The sequence below is a fragment of the Colletotrichum tamarilloi genome (genome assembly GCF_030869305.1).
Source record: "Colletotrichum tamarilloi strain Tom-12 chromosome Unknown Scaffold_261.1, whole genome shotgun sequence".
NCBI lineage: Eukaryota > Fungi > Ascomycota > Sordariomycetes > Glomerellales > Glomerellaceae > Colletotrichum > Colletotrichum tamarilloi.
This window is the reverse complement of record NW_026849644.1, coordinates 1-19970: the sequence shown is the minus strand read 5'-3', so window position 1 is coordinate 19970 and position 19970 is coordinate 1. Positions and strand designations below refer to the sequence as shown.

Here is a 19970-nt window from a genome sequence, read left to right as displayed (position 1 = left end):
AGACCTTGCACCATCACCGTCAGAAACGCGAAGGCAATACCAAGAGAGCAATCTACAAGCTATTTGTGAACCAAGCAAGCTGAGTAAAATGATTATGCCTGCGCTATATCAAGTATCGACGTGAATATAGATGACGGTAGTGGCACGTCGCACATAGAACAGGACGGCCTGTTTGCCGACGTTTGTAAATTAATGTGAATGAAACCTCATGATACCCGTTGACTGACTTTGAAAGTCAGATCGTCATCTTAGGGAACTGAGATAGATCATAAACCGGGTATAAACCGTGAGTATCACGATAGTTGGTAAGTTCGGTATCAATATGCTTTGATACATGGTAATGATGCAGACCACGAAATGGCTTCAAAGACAGTCGAACTATCACATTTCACTAACAATCAAGATGGCAAACGCGGTCAAAATATAAAAATTTCCTTTTTCGTGTATGGATGGAACTTGAACTATGTGATACACAAATTGAAACCCTATTCGCCAACCCGCCCCTTTATCTCAAGACTCAAGGAAACCGCTAACCCGATGCTAAGGTAGTCTACCCAATGATTGTGCCGTACTGCAGATATTCTTCATAAGCCATTTAGACACCAGAGTCCTCCTGCTCGATGGAGTACTCCTCCTGGAAGGTGGTCCAGGTGTCGCAAGTATCGGTGAGGGTAGAGTTATCAGTGATGGCAGCAATCTCGCTGTAGCGCTCGACAAACTGCATCGAGAAACCCTCGGACGTGTGCCAGCCAATGTGGCAGTGCATGAGCCAGGCGCCCGGGTTGTCAGTCTCCCAGGCCATAACGAGGTATCCAGAGGAGGGAAGCATAGCGGTATCGCGACGGGGCGGGTTGCTAGTGTTGAGAGTGATGGAGCTGGAGTAGGTTCCGGAGCCCTGTGCAAGGATGAAGAAGTCGTGGCCGTGGAGATGGATGGGGTGGGGGACGGCGAGGGTGGTCTCGATGACAAAGTAGACCCACTGGTTGGCCTCGTCGAGCTGGATGACGGCGTCGTCGTCCTCCCAGGTGGTGTTACCGTTGATAACGGACTCGAGGGTCGGGTTGGCCCAGTCGACGAGCATGGAAGTGCTGTTGAGGTACCACTTGAAGAGGCCGGCGGTGTTCTTGCTGACGGAGGCGCTCTCGAGCTCATCCCAGTTGGCGCTGTCAACCGTCTTGGAGACGTAGGGGGAGATGTTGTCCGTCTCGTCGTCGCAAGAGTCGGTGTAGGAGTAGGCGCTGGTGGTGGGGGTGGTGATGGTGCCGGTGTAGGAGATGATACCCTTGATGTTGTCTGTGCTGTCGTTGTCGGAGCAGGCGGACTGGGGAATGGCGCGGATCCAGAAGTTGTCGGCGACGTCGGCCTGGTCTGCAGTGACAATGATGTCGTAGCGCTGGCCCATGCCGATGTCGAGGACGGTGGCGTTGTAGGGGGTGATGGGAACCAGGTCGGAAGCGATGACCTCCATGGTGTGGTTGTCAATCATGAACTTCCAGTGGGTGTCGACGGCGGCGTTGACAAGTCTCAGACGGTAGGAGGTGCCGGAGGTCCAGGTGACGTTGTAGCGGTAGCCGGTCTGTGTGGTGGAGTCGTCGTCGCCGTAGACGTTGGTACCGTTGATGAGACCGTTGTCGAGCGTCGGCGGGCCGGAGGTCTCGGCAGTGGAGTAGAGCTCGTCGACGGTCTGGTGATCCCAGTCGTTGAGGAACATCATGCCGAGGTCCTCATCGTAGTTGGCAGTGGCGGGGCCGTTGATGATGATGCCGCCAAAGATACCCTGCCACGCCTGAAGAGCGAAGTGGGAGTGGTACCAGGTAGAACCGTACTGCAGAGCTCTCCAGGTGTAGGTGATGGTGTCGTTGGGGGCCGTGGGGCACTGAGTGATGGAGCTGACGCCGTCGTTCTGGTTGGTGTAGTTCTGGCGAATGCCGTGGAAGTGAATGCTGGTGCCGTTGTTGGAGGTCGTCAGAGAGTTGGTGACGTGAACGACGACGGTGTCACCCCAGTCGGCGAAAATGGTCGGGCCCGGAATGGAGCCGTTGACGGCCATGGCGGAGCGGGAGACACCATCGGGAGCGACGGTGACGTCGGTCAACTCAAGGTAGTACTCGCGGGTGACACCGGTGTCGGGCGCCTCGGTCCAGTAGTCGGTGTCGACGGAGTAGTCGCACCACTCGCTTCTTGTGCTTGCAGTGTTGCCGCTGCAGGTAGCACGAGGGAAGAGCTGGGCCTCGGGGCCATCAGAGAGGGCGCCGAATCCGGGCAAGGCAGAGGCCATGGAACCCGCAAGGGCACCGGCCATGAAGAGAGACTTGAACATGATGATGTAGTGATTGTGTGTGCCAAGAGAAGGTTAAAAGAAAGACTGTATGACACAAGTTGGAAGGACTGAAGAGGGAGTGAGGGAGGAAAGACGAAAGCGAATGGAAGCGCAGCCAATACTGTGCTGGGTGAGGAGTGAGTGAGAATAGCATCAAACAAGCAACGGATGTCTATCGCTTAAGTATTCTTGTGAGCCCGCAACGCAATGTCGGCTTCACGGGCGGCTCACGGGAAGCGCGATAGTCAACGGATGCTAAAAACTCTATTTCCCCGTTGAACTTGGGTGTGTTTACCCTGCAGGTGTTTCCTCATTCGGTCCACAATGACAGAAGTCGTCAATCGGTCCTGTTTCCTTTGGAGCCGCTTGAACCGAATCTGACGATACCATGGGCATCCCGAAGCTATCCGCTGGCACCACAGCTCGCACTTGCCCCAGTAGGTTAAAGATCGTCAATGCAAAGGCTAGTCCGGCTCGAGATTCAGCGAAGGAAAAACATTCTGGATGCAGATGATTTCACGATAATTCCCATGTCGATGAAGGCCCGAAGGGGTTAACCTGAGACTGACCCCTTTGAGATCCATGCGCGGGCTGTACGGGGGTCGTAAGGTGGTACGTGGAAGACGAACCGCAGTTGGGCTGACTCGCAAGCAGCTGAGTCTTATTTCCTCTATGCGAGGCATAGGTCAGGGGAAGCTGGGGTTGGTAGGGTGTTGTGCTCCACTGCAGCCTCGCAAGGCACGGCAACTCAACTTGTCGACAGGCGTGATGGGTTTATCAAGTGGATGTGAAGGGGAGACGATCAAGGGCCGGTGTGCCGACGGTAGAACCGTCAGACTTGGGTGGCCGGTCTGCCCGACTTGTCGGGAGGGTGGGAGGCACTCCGGAGAGCCAAGCCGGCCGATGAGCCCCACCAGATCACTCCTGATTTAGAAACTTCCGGCTCCGCTTTGCGGAAGGGGAATGTCTGTGCGGCATAGCTTGAGCCTCGCGGGTGGCCGTCTGCGAAGACTATCAATCTATGTAGGTGGCCTTGAGTGGGTTCGTTACACTGCATGCTGGGAGAGGAGGAGTTCGTGGTCCCTTGCGCAGCCTCCTCTCCTTACGCGGTCCCATGGCGACACCATCCCCCTTTTGTGACGATGATGGATGAGATGTGATGGGCCAGACCTATAGCATCCCTGCTATATATCAAGCTCACCCCGGGAATCAGTATCCACAGATCCCGGGCCCTATCACGGGCCCCTGTTCATCCCACATACCGAAACGAGAACTCTGAAAACCCCCGTTGACAGGCGCCCCTCCCGGGATGGCCCTAGCCGCAAGTAAACGACAACGGCGCTCCCGCTGGATCTGAATGGCCAATGGCCGTTTCCGTCCAATCTCGCGGCAAAAGCTTGACTGGATGCCGAACGGCAATGACCGATGCGTCAAGGAGGTTGTGATGGTCTCAACTACACTATCTGTGGTTGACGGGGTTGATTGTGCCTCCACTGTGATCAACACGGTGGAGTCCGAGCCTCAAGAGTCAACGCGCCTATTCCGCATCCGCGCAGTGATTTGTTGGTTACAACCTGGTTTGGGAAACCAAAGTTTACCTTGCAACCATGGCCAACAGGAACCGTCTTCGGGCCTTTGCTACCTGACTTGGATGAGTTGTGGTGCCGCGGTGGCGTAGCCCGAAAATTTGCACGTAGAGTTACAAGTCATGACATGCCGGCCAGGGCGGCTTGAGGCGGATCATCCGAACGGCATCGACTAACCGCACTTTTATTTAACCAACTCCATCCCCTCTCCAGCTTCACTTCCCCGGCCCCCCCCCACCACTCCGGTTCCTTTCACCACGATCACTCTCATTCAGTCCATCGTTATCCCCCATCGAGTCTCCTTACAGTCTCATCCAGTCGTTTACTCCATCACAACTCCTTTCTTTTCGAGACACAACTCACCAACCCCATACGCAAAAATGCAGTCCTTCGGCACTATCCTGTTGTCGTTCGCCGCTCTTGCGGTTGCGGCTCCTTCGGAACCCCGCGCTGTCGCCAGCGATAACACCAGCCCTTTCCAGGTCTACGCCTACGGCCAAGGAATCGGCGGCCTGTCCATGTTCTCTGCAGGAGGTAGTAAGGCTGGTTTAAGAACTTTTATCTCAAGAGAATTCGTAAAGTTCTATTAGGAGCTTTACCATCATTCTCTTCCTGTCTCTCTTTTGTTGATAACCCGTCCAGCCCGGGTTGCGAAAACCCCCCTCGAAAAGCTTTAGACTAACACGATTGTGACTAGGCGACGCTTACTTTGGTGATCACACCAAGTTCAACGACTCTAACGCCGCCCCGGTGATCTGTACGTCACCATCTTCCGGTTTAATATCCAACCAGCAACTAATACACTTCATAGTCACCCCCACCGACAACAACGGCTGGATCGGAGCCCCCAACACTACGGCTCTCAACTCTACCTCCCCTCCCAGCTGGTCCAACCTCACCTTCTCCATCCCCGCCGAGGGCTCTTCGGACCATGACGTCGGCTTTCTCAGCTCCAACTCATCCTCTTCCGACCGCCAGACCAGCGGCTTCGTCTTTTACGGTTCCTTCATTTTCGTCGAGTCCTCCTCTGGCGGCATGGAGTCGCTGTGGTATGCTACCCCCAGCTCCATCAACGGCATCTACTCTCTCAAGTGGAACGACACCAGCGACACCACCACTGAAGACAAGATCGTTCTCACTCTCAAGAAGACTGCGCCTTCCAACGCTAGCAAGACCAAGAACCGATCCATTTAGATGGTGACACGCCGGGTCATCTTTGTGTGAACCGATGTAACTTTGGAACATGGCGCGATTTTCTTCTCTCGTAGTGTATTTGGGTTAGAACACTGGAATCAAGATGCATTACGAGTAAGGCTACAAGGGTGTTTAGGAGGATAAGGGACAGCGGATGCACTTAGAACATGCAATAAATTGGGCGTGAATATTTACAATTCGGGCCAAATTACATTTTCCCAAGCTCGTGAGGATTTCATTCATGCTCGTGACATCAAGGTAATGGTACAAAAGTCGCTGACTTATCGACGCTCACTGGCGACCGCTTCAGCCGACACAGGTAATCTCTCTTCCGCGCCGAGAACATTCGATGCATTCTTCGTCTTGCCACGAGCATCGGGCTCCTGGTCAACATCCAACCGCCGCTCTCTGAAGTTGTGCTTGCCAAAAGCTCCAACTCCCTCAAGTCCGGCGCTCTCTTTGTCACGGCGACCAAGGTTAGCCCCGTGCAGCTCGGCGCTAGTTTGGCCCTGTACAGGCTTACCCAGCCCAGTGTGGACGTCCCCGCTCGTGGCACCAGGGAAATCGTGCGCGGCCGTATACGTGGTAGCCTCGGGATTCAGAGCCTGGCCGGGGATCTCTTGCGCGTTCTGGGGCTGGAAGGTGTTTTCTCTGGGTGCTGTGCCGGCAGGGTATGCTTGGGCGTGGAACTCGGGGTATGCGTCGTTGCCGACTTTGGTGCCAGGGGCGTGCTATTGGTTGGTTAGACAGGGGGAGTGATTACGAATGCTTGGGATTGGGATTGATGAACTTACGCCTTTGGTTGTGAGGGGCTCTGAACGAGGGACGCTGGGGTGGAACTCGCCCTGCTTGTTGTTGATGGACTCAACGTTACGGTTGACTGACATTTTGATTGGACGAAGAGTTACAAGGTATGGATTAAGCTCGTGATTGGTTGAATCGGGAGTTGGCGATGGTTCGTCGGTGACGATTGATCCTACGCCTTGGAATTGTGATTGTGTTGTTAGAATGATCCGAAAAGCTCACACCCTTCATCAGTCATTGTCCGCTTAAGTATTGAATCTGCCGGATCGATATTTCAGTCGAAGTGTTTGTGATGTCATTTTCGGATTACATCAACGCGACGAGGATTGAGATAACAGAGCCACTTTTCTGCGAGATGAGTGAAGTAAGTCAAAAGACCCCCTTTTGGCCCACCCCCCCTTTTGGCCCACCCTTTTACCCCCTTTTACCCCCTTTTACACCAAATATTCTACTTCTTATTATACGTCTAATAAATCCACTTTTATATATTTATTTATCATATTTACTATATAGGTAGCAAAATGAATATTATTTATATAAAAAAATACTACATTACGTAATAATAAGTATAAAAGTAGTTATAGTAGCTTAAAGCTAAAGTTAGAGAAATATTAGTGTTTATATACAAATTACTAGTATCTACTAACATTTAAAAAACTTAAATAAGTCTTTTATTTATACTTTAAAAAAGAAAAATTAACTTTCTTTAGGTTATTTATACTTAAATATACTATATACACTAGTTATTAATATTATATAATATATACTTATATAGCTATAGTAAGTTTAATTTTCCCCATACAAAATTTACTATGGGGAAATTTTAACTTAATATTACTAAGCGAGAAAAAATACTACTAATTAAAAAAAGATACTTTTAGAAAATCTATATAAATAAGTTATATATAGCTAAATTTTAGCGTATATAACTAAGTATTACTTAAGTTATTTAGATTTAAAATAATACTTCTTAACTATATAGTTTTTAGTATTTAAGGTTTTAGTATTATTACGTAATAAAGACCTAGTATATAACTATAAAAATACTATACTCTTTAAATTTAACTAATATTCTACTTAACATATTTTTTATATAATTTAATATATATAAATAAGCTAGTTAAGTATATAATTAAAAATAGTAGGTTTTGGTGTAGCCCTACCAAAACAGGGTGGGCCAAAAGGGGGGGTGGGCCAAAAGTGGGTGGTTTGACTTACATGTTTGAAGGGCCGATGGATGATGTAAAGTGACCAGTGCCGAGAGATGACGGCGGAGACGAGATAGTAGCCAAAGGTAAACGCAACTCAGAGTCTCATGCGGGATCCGATGTTGAGTGGGCGAGCATTGGATATCTGGTCGCCACAGAGCCGCTCAAGCGCAATAATGAGATCAACCTTCGGACATTTTCGTCCGGCTTTCTGGGTCGCTGGGTTTCGGTGGGTATGGTCAGGCTCACCGAGTCTCACCGACCACTGTTGGTTTCCACACCAAGATGGATCAACGCAGAATGGAGACGACATGACGTACAATGTAGTCCACTTATCCGCAAATCTGCGACTGATTGCTTGGTCCAAATAGTGGACCAAGCTAATTCGTGAATAGTCGACTGCTCCAGCTCCCCACGCCTTATCAAGAACACAATCTGCGTTACACACGTATGCATCGTTCAGTTCCCACAATGACAACATTTTGAATGTTTCATCGTGATTTGGACTGGCCCATAATCAGCTTTTCATCTTTGCACCAATCTCCCACCAAGTTTCCGCCTCCGAGTCAAAATGTTTTCTCATCTTGCCCCTCTTCGCATTTCAACTGCCAGCCAACACCTTCAACCTCGGGAGAAGGGGACCGTCCCTTGGCCGTTGCTCGTTTCCCAGGATAAGGTCGCGGATACAATCTAGTTGCTTCTGCCTCTCCAAATCACCCGCATCTCTACACCACCCCTCTAGCTTCTTCTTCTGTCTCTCAAACTGCGCCATCGTCGCCATGTCCGTATCAACGTGACACCCTATCGACACGAGCAAAAGTCTCCGCGACCAATCGTGGATCTCGTCGCGAAGCATCTTGTCCGCTTGCTGCGAGCCTTGTGCGTAGCGACAGTCGGCCAGAACGGCACATGCTTTTCCGAAATGGGACTTTGCATCTTGAATATCTGCGTATTTGGAGTTTGGCGAAGACTCCTGCTCCGAGAGGTACGCCTCAGCGCGGTTGTAGCATTGCTCTGCCATATCGCGCACACTGGTCGCAAGTTCTGCTTCAGACGCGACGAGGACGCAGTAGCCTAGGATGAAGTGTCCAAATTGAACAATCAGCTTCGGGTCATCTGAGTAAGAGCACTGTACGTGTGTGTACCGCTCCAATGCCATATTCAGGATCTTGGGATCCGTCTGTTGTCCATCTTTTGCCTTTTTGGCGTTCAGCACGAAAATCAGGTAAACCATAACTAAGCTCCATCTGCCAAGGACTTTGAGCACGTTGACTTGCAGATCATCGCAAATGCGTTCCATGCAGGCTTTGAATTCTGAGAATAGAGTGTTTGTGAGGAGTTGTTCTACTCTCTGCGCTAATTGGACAAACTCGTGGTCTCTCGGTAGGATGGTCGTCGAGGATGTCACTAGACAGTGCGCCAACTCGTTGATGGCTGCAGTATCCGATGATTGGTTGAATGAGCTTAGAATGCCGATTGGTACCGCGGGGTGAAATGACTTTAGCAGCTCGTTGACATGGTCGTTCATTCTCGACTTGACTGCAACTGATGGATTGTTCACAAGGCAACCTCTCAGATGACTCTCATGCTTAAGCTCTTTCTGAAGCGTGCGGTATATCGCGAGGTGGTCGTCCTTGGGGGTGTAGTCGTCCCACGCCAAAGTCGGCGGCCGCCCTGAGACGAGTTTCGAGAGTATCAACGTCGCTAATGTCACGATTTCTTTGCAAAGCATGTCAGGGGTCATGCTAGCTTCTTTCTGGTTTACTTCAAATGGGGAACTGTATCCATACGTGGCTGGTGTCGGTGGGAGGGTCCCTGGGCGTGGTGTATCGACATAGGTTGTCGAGCGGGCGTCAAAAACTCGATGACCGCCGTGAGGAGACTCTCCTGGCGTTAGTGCCGGCGAGAAAAAACTGGCTGGTTCGATTGGAGAGGTAGGGCTTGAAATATCGCTAGGAGGTGCGGCGGCAGTATTCGACCCCGGGTCAACGTCTCTGGGTAGTGATGCCTCAAAGGGCTTGCGCTTCTTGTTTTTCCCGATACCCCAGGTCTTGAACCGTCCTTTGTACATGCGCTCTCTGGACACATTTTCCTTAGTATTGTACATATATCAAAGCCCCGAAACAACTGAAGATAGTCTTACGTCGCATAGAATCCATGCCTTTTATACAGCTCATCTTTGATGTGCTTGAGGGTTCTGGTAGTATATAATTTGGTAATGAGAGGCCTGTGCTTCTCCCATTGCTCGGCAGTCGGCTGTTCAGGCATTGCGACGGCGGTCAGGGCGACCCGTCCGGACGAACTATCGGCGATGGTAGTCGGCGCACAGTGGCACCGGTCAATGTGACGAGAACTCGGGAGGCGGGGGCAGCGTGGGAGGGGAAAGCGGTATGGCAAAAACATACATGTATGCAAACGGTTTGCGGCACAACGGACATCGGCATGGAACGATTTATGAATTGTGCGATGGGTTTGCATGTTGATGGAGCTTGCCAACGAACTCACTGACAGCTGCAAGTGAGATTTCGTCATGCCGACCAATTGTAGTGAGACAATTTTGCAAGGATCCATGAGTTGCATCACAATTCGACCAGTCACAACAAAGTACTATGCATAATCAATGGGTCTGACTTTCTGACTTAACTGTTAAGGGCTCAACACCATGAGTTTGGTTCCTGGCGAACCAAGTGCGCACCATCTCGCAAGGCGACCTTGGGTGTAAGACACACTGAGGGTGGGCTGTCCAGCTATCTCACAATCTCTGCCTTGACAGTGAGGCAATTTGGTTTGCACTTGAACGCAGGCATGACTGGCCTTGGAGACTTTCATTCGTCCAACATTATGCAATGGTGAACTGGCAAGTTGTGCAGTGGGCAGATAAACCGATTGGGGAGGGATTAGTTGAGCCTCATCATCACGTGCACCTTCGATGATCTCCATCTCTAAACAACTTTGAGCGGGTGATGTCCACGATGTGCAAAGAGATCTGGGAGAATAAAATTGGAGTACAGTTGTCGGATGAGCAATTCTAGGCAATTTCAATGACACAAGGCGACACACCATTGTTCAAGCACATTCATTATTTCGTGGAATTAGTGATTAATACAGGCGATTGAAGAATTGGTGAATAACAAAATTTATATCGTAGTCATGGGTTTTCGATGGCTAACTTCACACTCTCATGAGGGATAGAGACATACTTAGTCTACCTATACACATTCGTCACTACCTAGTCTTTGGCTCAAAAGAGGCTCTGCAGCCACCGTTGAAAGTTCGAGATATTTCGATCTAAAAACTTATCCAGTCGAGTTGAGGAAATATCATGAGCACCGTCTTTACTAAAAAGGACTTACCAACCAGTTTACATGATCACATCTACTCAACTTCTATGTCTCTGGAGACTGCGAAAGAAAATTCGAATTGAATAAACTTCGAGTTGACATCTCTTCAACTCCAGCAAGAGCTCTCGTAGTGTATCAAGTAGAGCATTGAGTTGCCAGGTTCAGGCCAGATTTGTGTATGATTATAGTTTGATGTCATTTGAGGATATTAAGCTTGTGAGTTGAGAAGGTGTGATTCAAATACAATTGAAAAGGTCATGATGATTTCGGTGCCAACACTTGCAGCTAAGTCTTAGTTGAGCAATGAATTTTCCAACAGCTAACTAGGAAGAGTGCATAGACCTGGAAGCTACGTCGAATATGATCAGCCTGCTAATTGAATCGAATGACGGAGAGAAAGTTGGTTCAAATGTCAGTTCTGATACAACACGTTACACCCCGTCCTAGATGCCACAGCCATGCGGATTGATTAGATGCATGGTCACGTAAACTCAGCTTGACTAATACAGTCAATGACATAGGCAGTCGAGTCTTCGGAGAACCAACTAGAGGGGTCTTGCTGTGCTCAAAGACATTTCAACGAGCCTTGTCACGTGCAAATTGATCAATCCCATCACATTATCCATGGCAATGCGAGAATCTACCTAAGCCTTCTGGGTTGACTAGGATTGATAATTCTTTCATTATTGACTTACTCTTGCTCTCGGACTGCGGCACGTTGTCGTCTGTGTCGCAACGGAGAACTTGACAGCTCGATGCAATCTATCCACTTGAGATTGCTTGTATCACGATATCGAAATGTAGATTGTGCGTAAACTCCAGAGGACTATAAAGCCGCATTGCAAAAGCCTTCACACGCAACGAATACCTGATGAAACGAACATTGCGCTGCAGTTCTGCTACATCGAACTTGCCATCAACGTCCAAAGAAAGCACGATTTTGGGGTTTCTGGTGATCCACCATGGCACTCAGTCTCGGCTGGGGAACTTCAGTGCAGCATACTCGCACGTCGAGCAAGGTCTTTCCAAAGTATGTCAAGCTCGACTTCGCCACCCTCTAAGTTGCTGATCATCTCGACTGGCTCTGCTCATCTACCTCTTCGGATTCACTTTGATCGCATATGCGAAAGAAGGCAGACTGTATATTGTGCACGATAGTATCGCATTGAGGCACGCTTGGCTTTGCCCAGGCCACAACACTCGGCGATTGACTACATTGTCTACCTTACTACCTTACCCGAGGCTGTGATGCGCATCATCCAGTTGACGCGGCAGTGCGGCGCGCTTGCACTTTGCGGGCATCCATCAAACTTTTCATAGCGTCAGTCTCCGTCAAAAGATCAGCCGATTTTGCCGACTCGTAAAAATGCCCGATGCCTTCCGACCTGTTCACTTCAACAGACATGTACCCATCGTGGGCCCAGCTTGTCGAGTCTGCGAAGTGGATGTAGATCCAAATCACTGACCCTTGTTTAGCTGAAGTTATAACAGATGACGATGATCCGAATAATACACCTTGCCGAACTTGGCAATACATAAAGACGATGCCAAAGCGGCTGTGATACATGCATGGGGATAGGGGTCACGGACCTGCGTAGCCAGCCCTGGTCGTCAGCGACATACGTACTTGCGGTCGTCGTCCTGACTAGTGCATCTAATAGTTCGGCAAGTCGGCGGAGTGAAGGCGCACCCCCGCAAAGGGACGGATGCCGGGGTGCCGTCCGGGTAGCGGTGGCAGGTTCCGGCGAGCCGGCCGATCGTCTTGTGGGGTGCTCCCGGGATGCAACGTGCGAAGAGGCCCACGGCGGAGCAAATGCGAGGGCCAAGCTTTTTTCCTGCCTAGTCCAAGACGAGCTGCCTTCTTGGGTGAGAATCGCCTTTTCTAATCACTTGCAGTGGTTGCAGAATATGTTCGCGTCCATTTTAGGGGCAACTGCGGCCGAAAGACGGTTTCGGATCATGTGGCTTCACCCGTTCCGCGAATACTGCCCGCCATGATTAAAGAGTCAGTCACTCGCATTTGGTTTGATGACTATGGAATCCGAGCAATCATGCTTTGGGTATTGTAGACTACCTCTTGCATGCATGATTTCACAACGGTGCGCCCACTTCACGACGTCTTCTACGGAAGGTCACTTTGTTATAAATCTTCTATACCAAAGTTGTTACCTTCCACTTATCCGCAGATCAACGGCTTGCCTATCTAAGAACCTTCTGAGAACGAGTTGCAAAGCAAATAACGAAAATTCTGGTAAAGTTGTTCAAAGTTCCGTTGACAGAATACACTACTCTTGATCCAAGGCACCACGCTAAGAACGGTAAGGTCGCAAACGTTGCATCATGAAATCGGCGCTGCCTTCTCATCAGGTTTGAACTCTCCTCGACTGGCACTGCGAATCTGAGGCTCCAAGGGGAACACAGACTTCTCCGGAGTGACGCCCGAGTAAACACGATCCCACCTCTCTCGCAAGGTATCTGGCGTCTTCCATGCATGCTCAGGATCCCGCAGCCATAGCCTGACCAAATGCCGCCTATTGACGTCAGCTTGCGAACATCCATTTCGACCTGGTACACCACTTACTGCTTCTCATCGGAGTCTACGAAGCCTCCACGGGCATGGAATATGCTCAGATTGTTGGCATACTGAATGTCGCCTTGATGAAAGTCCAAGTGAGCGGCATATTTCTCGGCGAGGAAATGTAACGCGTCCAGAGCCTCGGCTTGCGCTTCGGTGATGGGGGGTATGTCAGAGGACCGTGGCAAGCCCCAGTAGCCCGTGAAGCTGCGTCTGGCATATTGAATGATCAAACGCTCGGGTTTACCGTCTGCTGCTGGCTGGTGATGAAGCAAGGGCCTGGTGCTGTATGATCTGCCGTCCTTTCCAAACCTTTGTAAGGGAGTCAGCAGCAAATCAATTCTCCTTCCAGGGCATAGCTTACTCGTCGGCATTCCATGACTCGGCCAAGGTGCGGATCAAATCGGGCCTTGTCCTAGCCAGCTCGTTGTACACGTGCCAACTGCTCGAGAGGTAACTCTGACCACCTTCAGCGGCTTCGCCAAGTGCAAAGAGCGCAATTACATCACCCGAGTCGGTGTGGAAGACTTGCTTATCAGTTGTGTAGGCCGGCGCTCCAATCTTATGGGGGTCGACTATCTTAGTAAGGTCTTTAATGTGTGCCAGAACAACGTCAGCCGGCTCGCCTTGGAACTGGTTGTCTTGTCTGCCGCGGATCGGAGCCACGTGGGAAGAGATTCCGGCGTAGATGATGACGTTTTCTTCGCGGGTATACTCTGTGACTGGAACGCCACGGATGACCTTGATGCCGTGGCCGTTGTGAATCTCGTCCGAGATCTCACGCAGAGTTTTGTGAAGGTTTGGTAGGGGAAATGTCTCCTGGCTGATGTCTCCAAGTGGCTTTCCCGTGGCTATGCCTGACATTAGAGAATACCCCAAGGTCTTATGTGGCACGCTGATGAGGTGTTTCACGTACACTTGAAGTGCCCGAGAGCATCATCAATTTCCTTCTTATTAGCGTCTGTCAAGACGTAGTTCCAGTCGTAGTGCTCGGCCAAGGTATTCCCATCCCATACCAACTTCGACTCTAGTTTCTGAGGGAAGCCTGTAGGTAAGGACTTGTCCAGATTCTCCTGCTCTTGGCGTCGCTTGGTTCTGGCAACAAAGCTCTCATAAATGGGGGCATATCCGATGTCTGGTTGGCCGGGGGGGCCTGCGTAGAATGGAGCTTGAACAGCAGCCGCGGCCATTGTGATGATTTCTTGGACTTGATCTGACACCAGTGGTAAGTTGCTCTTAGCGACAAGAATGACGGGCCACCGGTGTTTATATCGTCCTAAATTGAGTTCGATTGGGTCATCAGACGTCGCCTTGACTCAAACGTTCTGCTGGTGGAGATCATTGGATGACGAATTAAAGCGGGCGTCTCATCCGAGGAGAACTCTTGAAATAAGTTACACTGCTTCGGCAAGAAAGACCAATCACTGCACTTGGATTCGGTAAATCAGCATTGCATTTGTAAGACGCCCTCCTCTTTCCACGGGCGAATTGAGTGAATGCGTCAATCTCAGAATCTCAATGGCTAGCAGGTAGTTCACTTAGTTTGCCCATCTTGCACTGAAAAGGCGTCATGCCGCATCAGTTGTCTTTTTGCGGGGAACCCTGAAACGCGATTCGACGGCGTCATCTTCACTGGAATGTCGCCATCGGAAGTTGGAATCTCGTTCAGAGTCAGACGGACAGTGTCAAACGGATAGGTAATCGAAGCGTCACGGCATATCCTAGGACAATCCGGGTATCATGAGGCTCCGCCAGAACACCTTCCGATGCTCCGACCGGCTATCCTCTCCGCCTCTCCGACTCCGGGGGAACGCGCCCCACGCCGGTGTCACTTCACTCCGGCGAGTTCGGACAAAGCCCCACCTGGGTCTTCAAGTGCGGGTCTAGCTCTGATCACTCCGAGCGTTCCGGTACGTGCGGTAACCATCCCCTGTGAGTAGGGTTTAATATAGTGGCAGCGGTCTATTTCGCCTGAATAACGTGCCGGAATACATTTCCCTCTCCATGAAAGCAAATTGAATGGATCCAGTAATATTAGGCCTAGACCCTAAGCAGTGTAGCTACCGTCACGATAACATGATAAGCAACGGTAGCCTCGGTCAGCTTTCAAGACATTTCTTGGTGTATTACCTCTGCAAAAAGTGAGTAGTTGCCGAGGAGATCAAACCCCTGGTCACTCATTCAACTGCAATTAAGGATAGGAACCTTCCCTCAACAGCGGTGCATTCAAAGCGGGAATCGTCCATGGCATCATTGCTTTCATTGGCCAACTCTTCACGTTGTGCAAACTAAGACTGCACTGGTTCTCCATTTGAGTCTTGGCCATCGCCGGTGTTCCCATTAACCCCGCATCCCAGCCCCTGCTACTTTGTAGCTCAACCAAACTGGCTGCCGAAAAGATTCAATACGACTGTCTTGGCGGTGCGACTTGCACAAGCATCAAAAAGATAATGATTCACTGGCGTAGAGTGTACCCAAGTAGGAAGGTGCTGACGAGCGGGGAAGATCTAATGATATATATTGAAGCTGTACTCCGTACTCGAAGTGATAAGACGATGACTTCAAGAACAGGAACCCTTTCTTTGGTGACTACTTTCATTCTTCACCTAGTCCTATTACGAAATCTTCGTAATGAGGAACCAACTGTCGTTCATCGCCTTTGCGGCGGCACTCACTCCGCGCTCACTCGCTCAATTTCCACCAGCACCTCAAGGGGTTACGGTGCTGAAGTCGAAATTCGATGAAGGCATTCAGATCAGTTACAAAGAGGCAAGATGGGCAAGCACATGAGCGGGAAAAAGAGCTGACGTGACCCATGTATCTAGCCCGGTCTGTGCGAGGAGACTGAAGGTGTGAAATCCTATGCTGGATACATCAAGCTTCCGCCAGGGACCCTCGAGGATGTTGGCCAGGAGCAAGATTTTGAGATCAACACATTCTTCTGGTTCTTCGAGGCCAAGGAGGATCCAGAGAACGCACCACTCTCTATATGGATGAACGGCGGTCCCGGCAGCTCTTCGATGCCTGGACTCTTCAATGAGAATGGACCATGCTACATCAACTCGGACTCAAACTCGACGAGGCCCAGTGAATGGTCTTGGAACGACAAAGGTGAGGGCACCTTTCCGCAGTTAATTGAAATCTGGGTCATTGCTCACACACTTCTTAGTCAACATGCTGTATATTGATCAGCCAGTTCAAGTGGGCTTCTCATATGACTCACTGCGAAACGTGACCAGGAACCTACTCGGAAGCACCCAGACTCTGAACGCCTCATCTCCAATCCCAGCCCAGAATGCCACTTTCCAGACTGGCACATTGGCAAGCGGTGGAAGGAATACTACGAGCTTTGGAAGTCGCAATGCAGCTATTGCTCTATGGCACTTCTCTCAAGTCTGGTTCCAGGAGTTCCCGGGGTATCACCCCAACGACGATCGCATCAGTATTGCAACTCAGTCCTATGGGGGCCGGTACGGGCCCGCCTTTGCCGCCTACTTTCAGGAACAGAACGAAAAGATCGCGAACGGCACTTGGGATGGGACCGAAGGCGAGAAATACATCTTGAACCTGGACACTCTCCTGATCGTCAACGGGTGCATTGACCGCCAAGTGCAGTGGCCCTCATACCCGGAAATGGCGTTCAACAACACGTATGGCATACAAACGGTCAACGAGACGGTATATCAGAGCATGGTTGATGCGTACTACGCGGAAGGAGGCTGCCGTGACAGGATTGATGTCTGCCGTGAAATCTCTGCAGTCTATGACCCAGATAACATTGGCATCAACGCGACCGTGAACAGTGTCTGCCAAGACGCGGAAACATACTGCACGGAGAATGTTCGCGATCCCTATCTTGATGTCTCGGGCCGCGATTATTACGACGTGACACAGATCGACCCAACGCTGTTCCCGCCCCCCTTCACAGCCGGATATTTAAATCAGCCCTACGTTCAATCTGCACTCGGTGTTCCCTTAAACTGGACGGGTAGCTCGAGCGCGTCGTCTTCCGCCTTCCGCAGTATCGGAGACTACCCCCGGCCAGGCTGGATAGAAGATATCGCTTACCTCCTTCACAGCGGCATCAAGGTCTCCCTTATGTTCGGCGACCGCGACTTTGCGTGCAACTGGATCGGCGGAGAGCAAGTGGCGCTGGCGATTCCCTGGGCAGACCAAGAGAACTTTGCCAGTGCGGGCTACGAGCCTCTGCAGACTAATGCTACTTACGAAGGCGGCCAGGTTCGGCAATATGGCAACTTGTCATTCATCCGAGTTTACCAGGCCGGACACGCCGTGCCGTCGTATCAGCCGGAATCCGCGTATCAAATCTTCAACCGCGCTCTCTTCAACAAGGACATCGCGACAGGCCTTGTTGATACCGCGACGAACCTGACTTATGCCACCGAGGGGCCTTCCGATACATTTGGTATCAAGAACGAGATTCCGCCTCAGTACGAAGATTTCTGTTATGTTCTCGATCCGAGCACCTGCAGCGACCAGCAGGTTGAAGCTCTGCGGAACGGAACGGGCATCATCAAAAATTATATCATGATTGAGCCGGCTTCGCAGCAGGGAGTTGCAATTGGATTGAAAGCAAGGGACATGTAAGTTGAAACTTTGGATGTTAGTTGAAGGGCCGATGCTGATCATTTCGATTTCTATAGTCTCGATGAAGCCTAGAGCACAACTGGTGGCGAAGTCATTGGAATCGACACAACGCTGCTCAATCATGATGCACAGAAAAGATAGCTCATTTTCTGTATTACCAGACTTTTGTGATAATATATCTTGATCAAGGGAAATCTCAATGCTACTTACCGTGGTTAAACCGATGGTGACCGGAAGATTCTCAGCAGCCGCAATACAAAGCGGGTGAGCCATCAAAAAAAAGGTTTATCAATTTCCTACAGAAATCCATTTTGCCAACCTTCGATGACATTGAGGAAAACCCTCAGGATCATTTTTGCTGATTTTTCTCGGGTATTGTGCTGGTCTGTTGCTAGGACATCTTCAACACACTGTGTAAGTGAGACAAATCCGCTTATGTAATCTCAACAAGTCATTTCCAAACATGATTGCGCGAGTTCTCCATTCGCCTCAACTTGTCTCTCTTGCCAGCGCATGCAATCTGACCTCTCACGCAGCTAAAGGACCACAACCGGATGCGCAGTTGCTAATATTTGGAGGGTTGATCTTGAACGCAGAGCATGTCAGCGCGTTTGTCGCAGCGCCAATCCCTCGCGTGTCGCGGTTCGTGTTCTATCCCCAGCCAGAAAGACGCTTGGCCTATCCGTACAGTCCTGACACAGTGCCACCGCCCATAGAGTGTACTAGGAAGAAGAGAAAGTGCAACAAAGAGATCCCATGCGCAAGATGCAGTCGTCTAGGGCTCCATTGCGACCGCGAAGTTGTCCATCTGAGGCGCAATGCCGTTCGACATAGTGCAGAGATTGGGTTTCTCGAGACTCTGCGCAGCATGCTTCAGAGCACCGATCCCGCTTCGGCGAGGAGGGCAGCTGATTTGGTAGCAGCTAGACTGGAGGGCCTCCGTTCTGGTTCGGGGCAACGCACTGAGATCACACAGACAGCGAATTTTGTTGAGTCCGGGATCGGACTTGAAGATGACTCGGGACAAGACGAAGCCACAGGTTCACATCCCAGAGTTCGCAGTTCGCTCACGGTGACTGCGTTGGAGCACATGGCATGGGGTAGAAGCTATGGAAACTGCTACCCTCATCTACACTGCAACTGCCATCAAAGACGAGATCATACCATCGAAGCCTCGACAACAGGTCTGTCGCCGTCTCTCGGCCTACCTGATCACACTGTCCCACCTCTTGCCCTCCTCCCTGAGAGAGTCACGGCCGAGATACTCATCTCATTTCACCTGGAGCACATAGCATGGCACCACAACTCCTTACACTGCCCGACGTTTCTGCAGCAGTGCACCACGTTCTGGGCGACCGGCGTATACGACCAGCCACAGTGGCTTGCGCTGTATAGCGCGGTGCTCTCCTCGTCGCTCCTGAGTTGGCAGAACAGCTGGAAACATCGCGATGCATACCCGCTCACGCTACCGGCCTGTTCGCCTCAAGACTTATTCAACTTCATGGTCGACACTTTATATAAGGCTCATTTCCTGCAGCATGTTTCAATCTACTCCATCCAGGCCATCGTCATCTCAACCGAAGTAGCTCACAATCTTGGTCTCAGTCAACTCAACGCTACCTTATTCAGCGCTGCGATTCGAATTGCCGAGTGCTTGGGAATACACAAGATCACCAAATGCGGCCTCGACTTGCAAACCAGGGATGAAATATGGGATGATACTCTGCAAAGAGAAGTAGGTCGTAGGGTTTGGCTCCAGATGGTCATTCAAGATCACTTTGCAATTCCATTTACAGACTCATACGGCATCAACCCGTCTCACTACTCCACTTCTTTCCCCAGAAACGCCAACGATGCAGACTTGATAGACGCCTCGGAGGACGTTCTGACGGTAAGTACGTATACTCGTGTCCTGGGTGGCATCGCGCAGCTGATGCCGGAGCTCGCGGACGGGATGGGACCTTTGAGAGCCCAGAAGCCTGCAAGAGAGCAGTATGCCCATGTTCTCAGGATGGACCAAAAGATGAGGGAGAAGGTCCAGTCAATACCGCGTTTTCTTCTACAGAAGGATGAGCTATTAGAGGGCCAGTGTGCCTGGCTTGGGGTTGCGCGTCAGAGTCTAGCCATTAAGTCAACATACCCACTTCCTGGCACCCCCCTGTTTCTGGCACCCAAAAAAACGCGAAAATCCACCACAACCCAATGCCCACCCCCAACCTCCTTTTATCACAACATTTTCAATTCGCGTCCAAATGGGCTCATCTTTTGCACATGTCTTCTTCTATATATAATGCCTCAATATACCGAAGATCAGCTTCGTCAGGCTCTCGAGGA

The 19970-nt window shown here is 50.5% G+C and overlaps 7 protein-coding genes across 7 annotated transcripts; 3 read left to right on the top strand and 4 right to left on the bottom strand.

Annotated features, from left to right (window-relative positions):
* Nucleotides 1-595: 595 nt before the first annotated feature.
* On the bottom strand, nt 596-2320 carry CTAM01_16777 (multicopper oxidase; the record flags this gene model as incomplete). The annotated part of the gene is made up of 1 exon (XM_060532769.1): nt 596-2320. One exon carries the CDS (start codon nt 2318-2320, stop codon nt 596-598), a length of 1725 nt encoding a protein of 574 aa, XP_060372659.1.
* Nucleotides 2321-4286: 1966 nt separating this feature from the next.
* CTAM01_16776 (uncharacterized protein) lies at nt 4287-5100 on the top strand (the record flags this gene model as incomplete). The annotated part of the gene is made up of 3 exons (XM_060532768.1): nt 4287-4443; nt 4604-4663; nt 4718-5100. The coding sequence occupies 3 exons, from the start codon at nt 4287-4289 to the stop codon at nt 5098-5100; spliced, it is 600 nt and encodes a 199-aa protein (XP_060372658.1).
* Nucleotides 5101-5381: 281 nt separating this feature from the next.
* Nucleotides 5382-5987, bottom strand: CTAM01_16775 (uncharacterized protein; the record flags this gene model as incomplete). The annotated part of the gene is made up of 2 exons (XM_060532767.1): nt 5382-5831; nt 5895-5987. The coding sequence occupies 2 exons, from the start codon at nt 5985-5987 to the stop codon at nt 5382-5384; spliced, it is 543 nt and encodes a 180-aa protein (XP_060372657.1).
* A 1726-nt stretch (nt 5988-7713) lies between these two features.
* Nucleotides 7714-9380, bottom strand: CTAM01_16774 (uncharacterized protein; the record flags this gene model as incomplete). Its single annotated transcript, XM_060532766.1, has 2 exons — nt 7714-9190; nt 9256-9380. The coding sequence occupies 2 exons, from the start codon at nt 9378-9380 to the stop codon at nt 7714-7716; spliced, it is 1602 nt and encodes a 533-aa protein (XP_060372656.1).
* A 3411-nt stretch (nt 9381-12791) lies between these two features.
* Nucleotides 12792-14218, bottom strand: CTAM01_16773 (TfdA family Taurine catabolism dioxygenase TauD; the record flags this gene model as incomplete). Its single annotated transcript, XM_060532765.1, has 4 exons — nt 12792-12984; nt 13035-13340; nt 13393-13879; nt 13945-14218. 4 exons carry the CDS (start codon nt 14216-14218, stop codon nt 12792-12794), a joined length of 1260 nt encoding a protein of 419 aa, XP_060372655.1.
* A 1441-nt stretch (nt 14219-15659) lies between these two features.
* Nucleotides 15660-17708, top strand: CTAM01_16772 (serine carboxypeptidase; the record flags this gene model as incomplete). Its single annotated transcript, XM_060532764.1, has 4 exons — nt 15660-15749; nt 15854-16139; nt 16198-17632; nt 17693-17708. The coding sequence occupies 4 exons, from the start codon at nt 15660-15662 to the stop codon at nt 17706-17708; spliced, it is 1827 nt and encodes a 608-aa protein (XP_060372654.1).
* A 527-nt stretch (nt 17709-18235) lies between these two features.
* On the top strand, nt 18236-19764 carry CTAM01_16771 (uncharacterized protein; the record flags this gene model as incomplete). Its single annotated transcript, XM_060532763.1, has 3 exons — nt 18236-18278; nt 18353-19013; nt 19071-19764. Coding segments are annotated over 3 exons (1398 nt in total), but the record flags the coding sequence as incomplete, so codon positions are not given.
* Nucleotides 19765-19970: the final 206 nt, after the last annotated feature.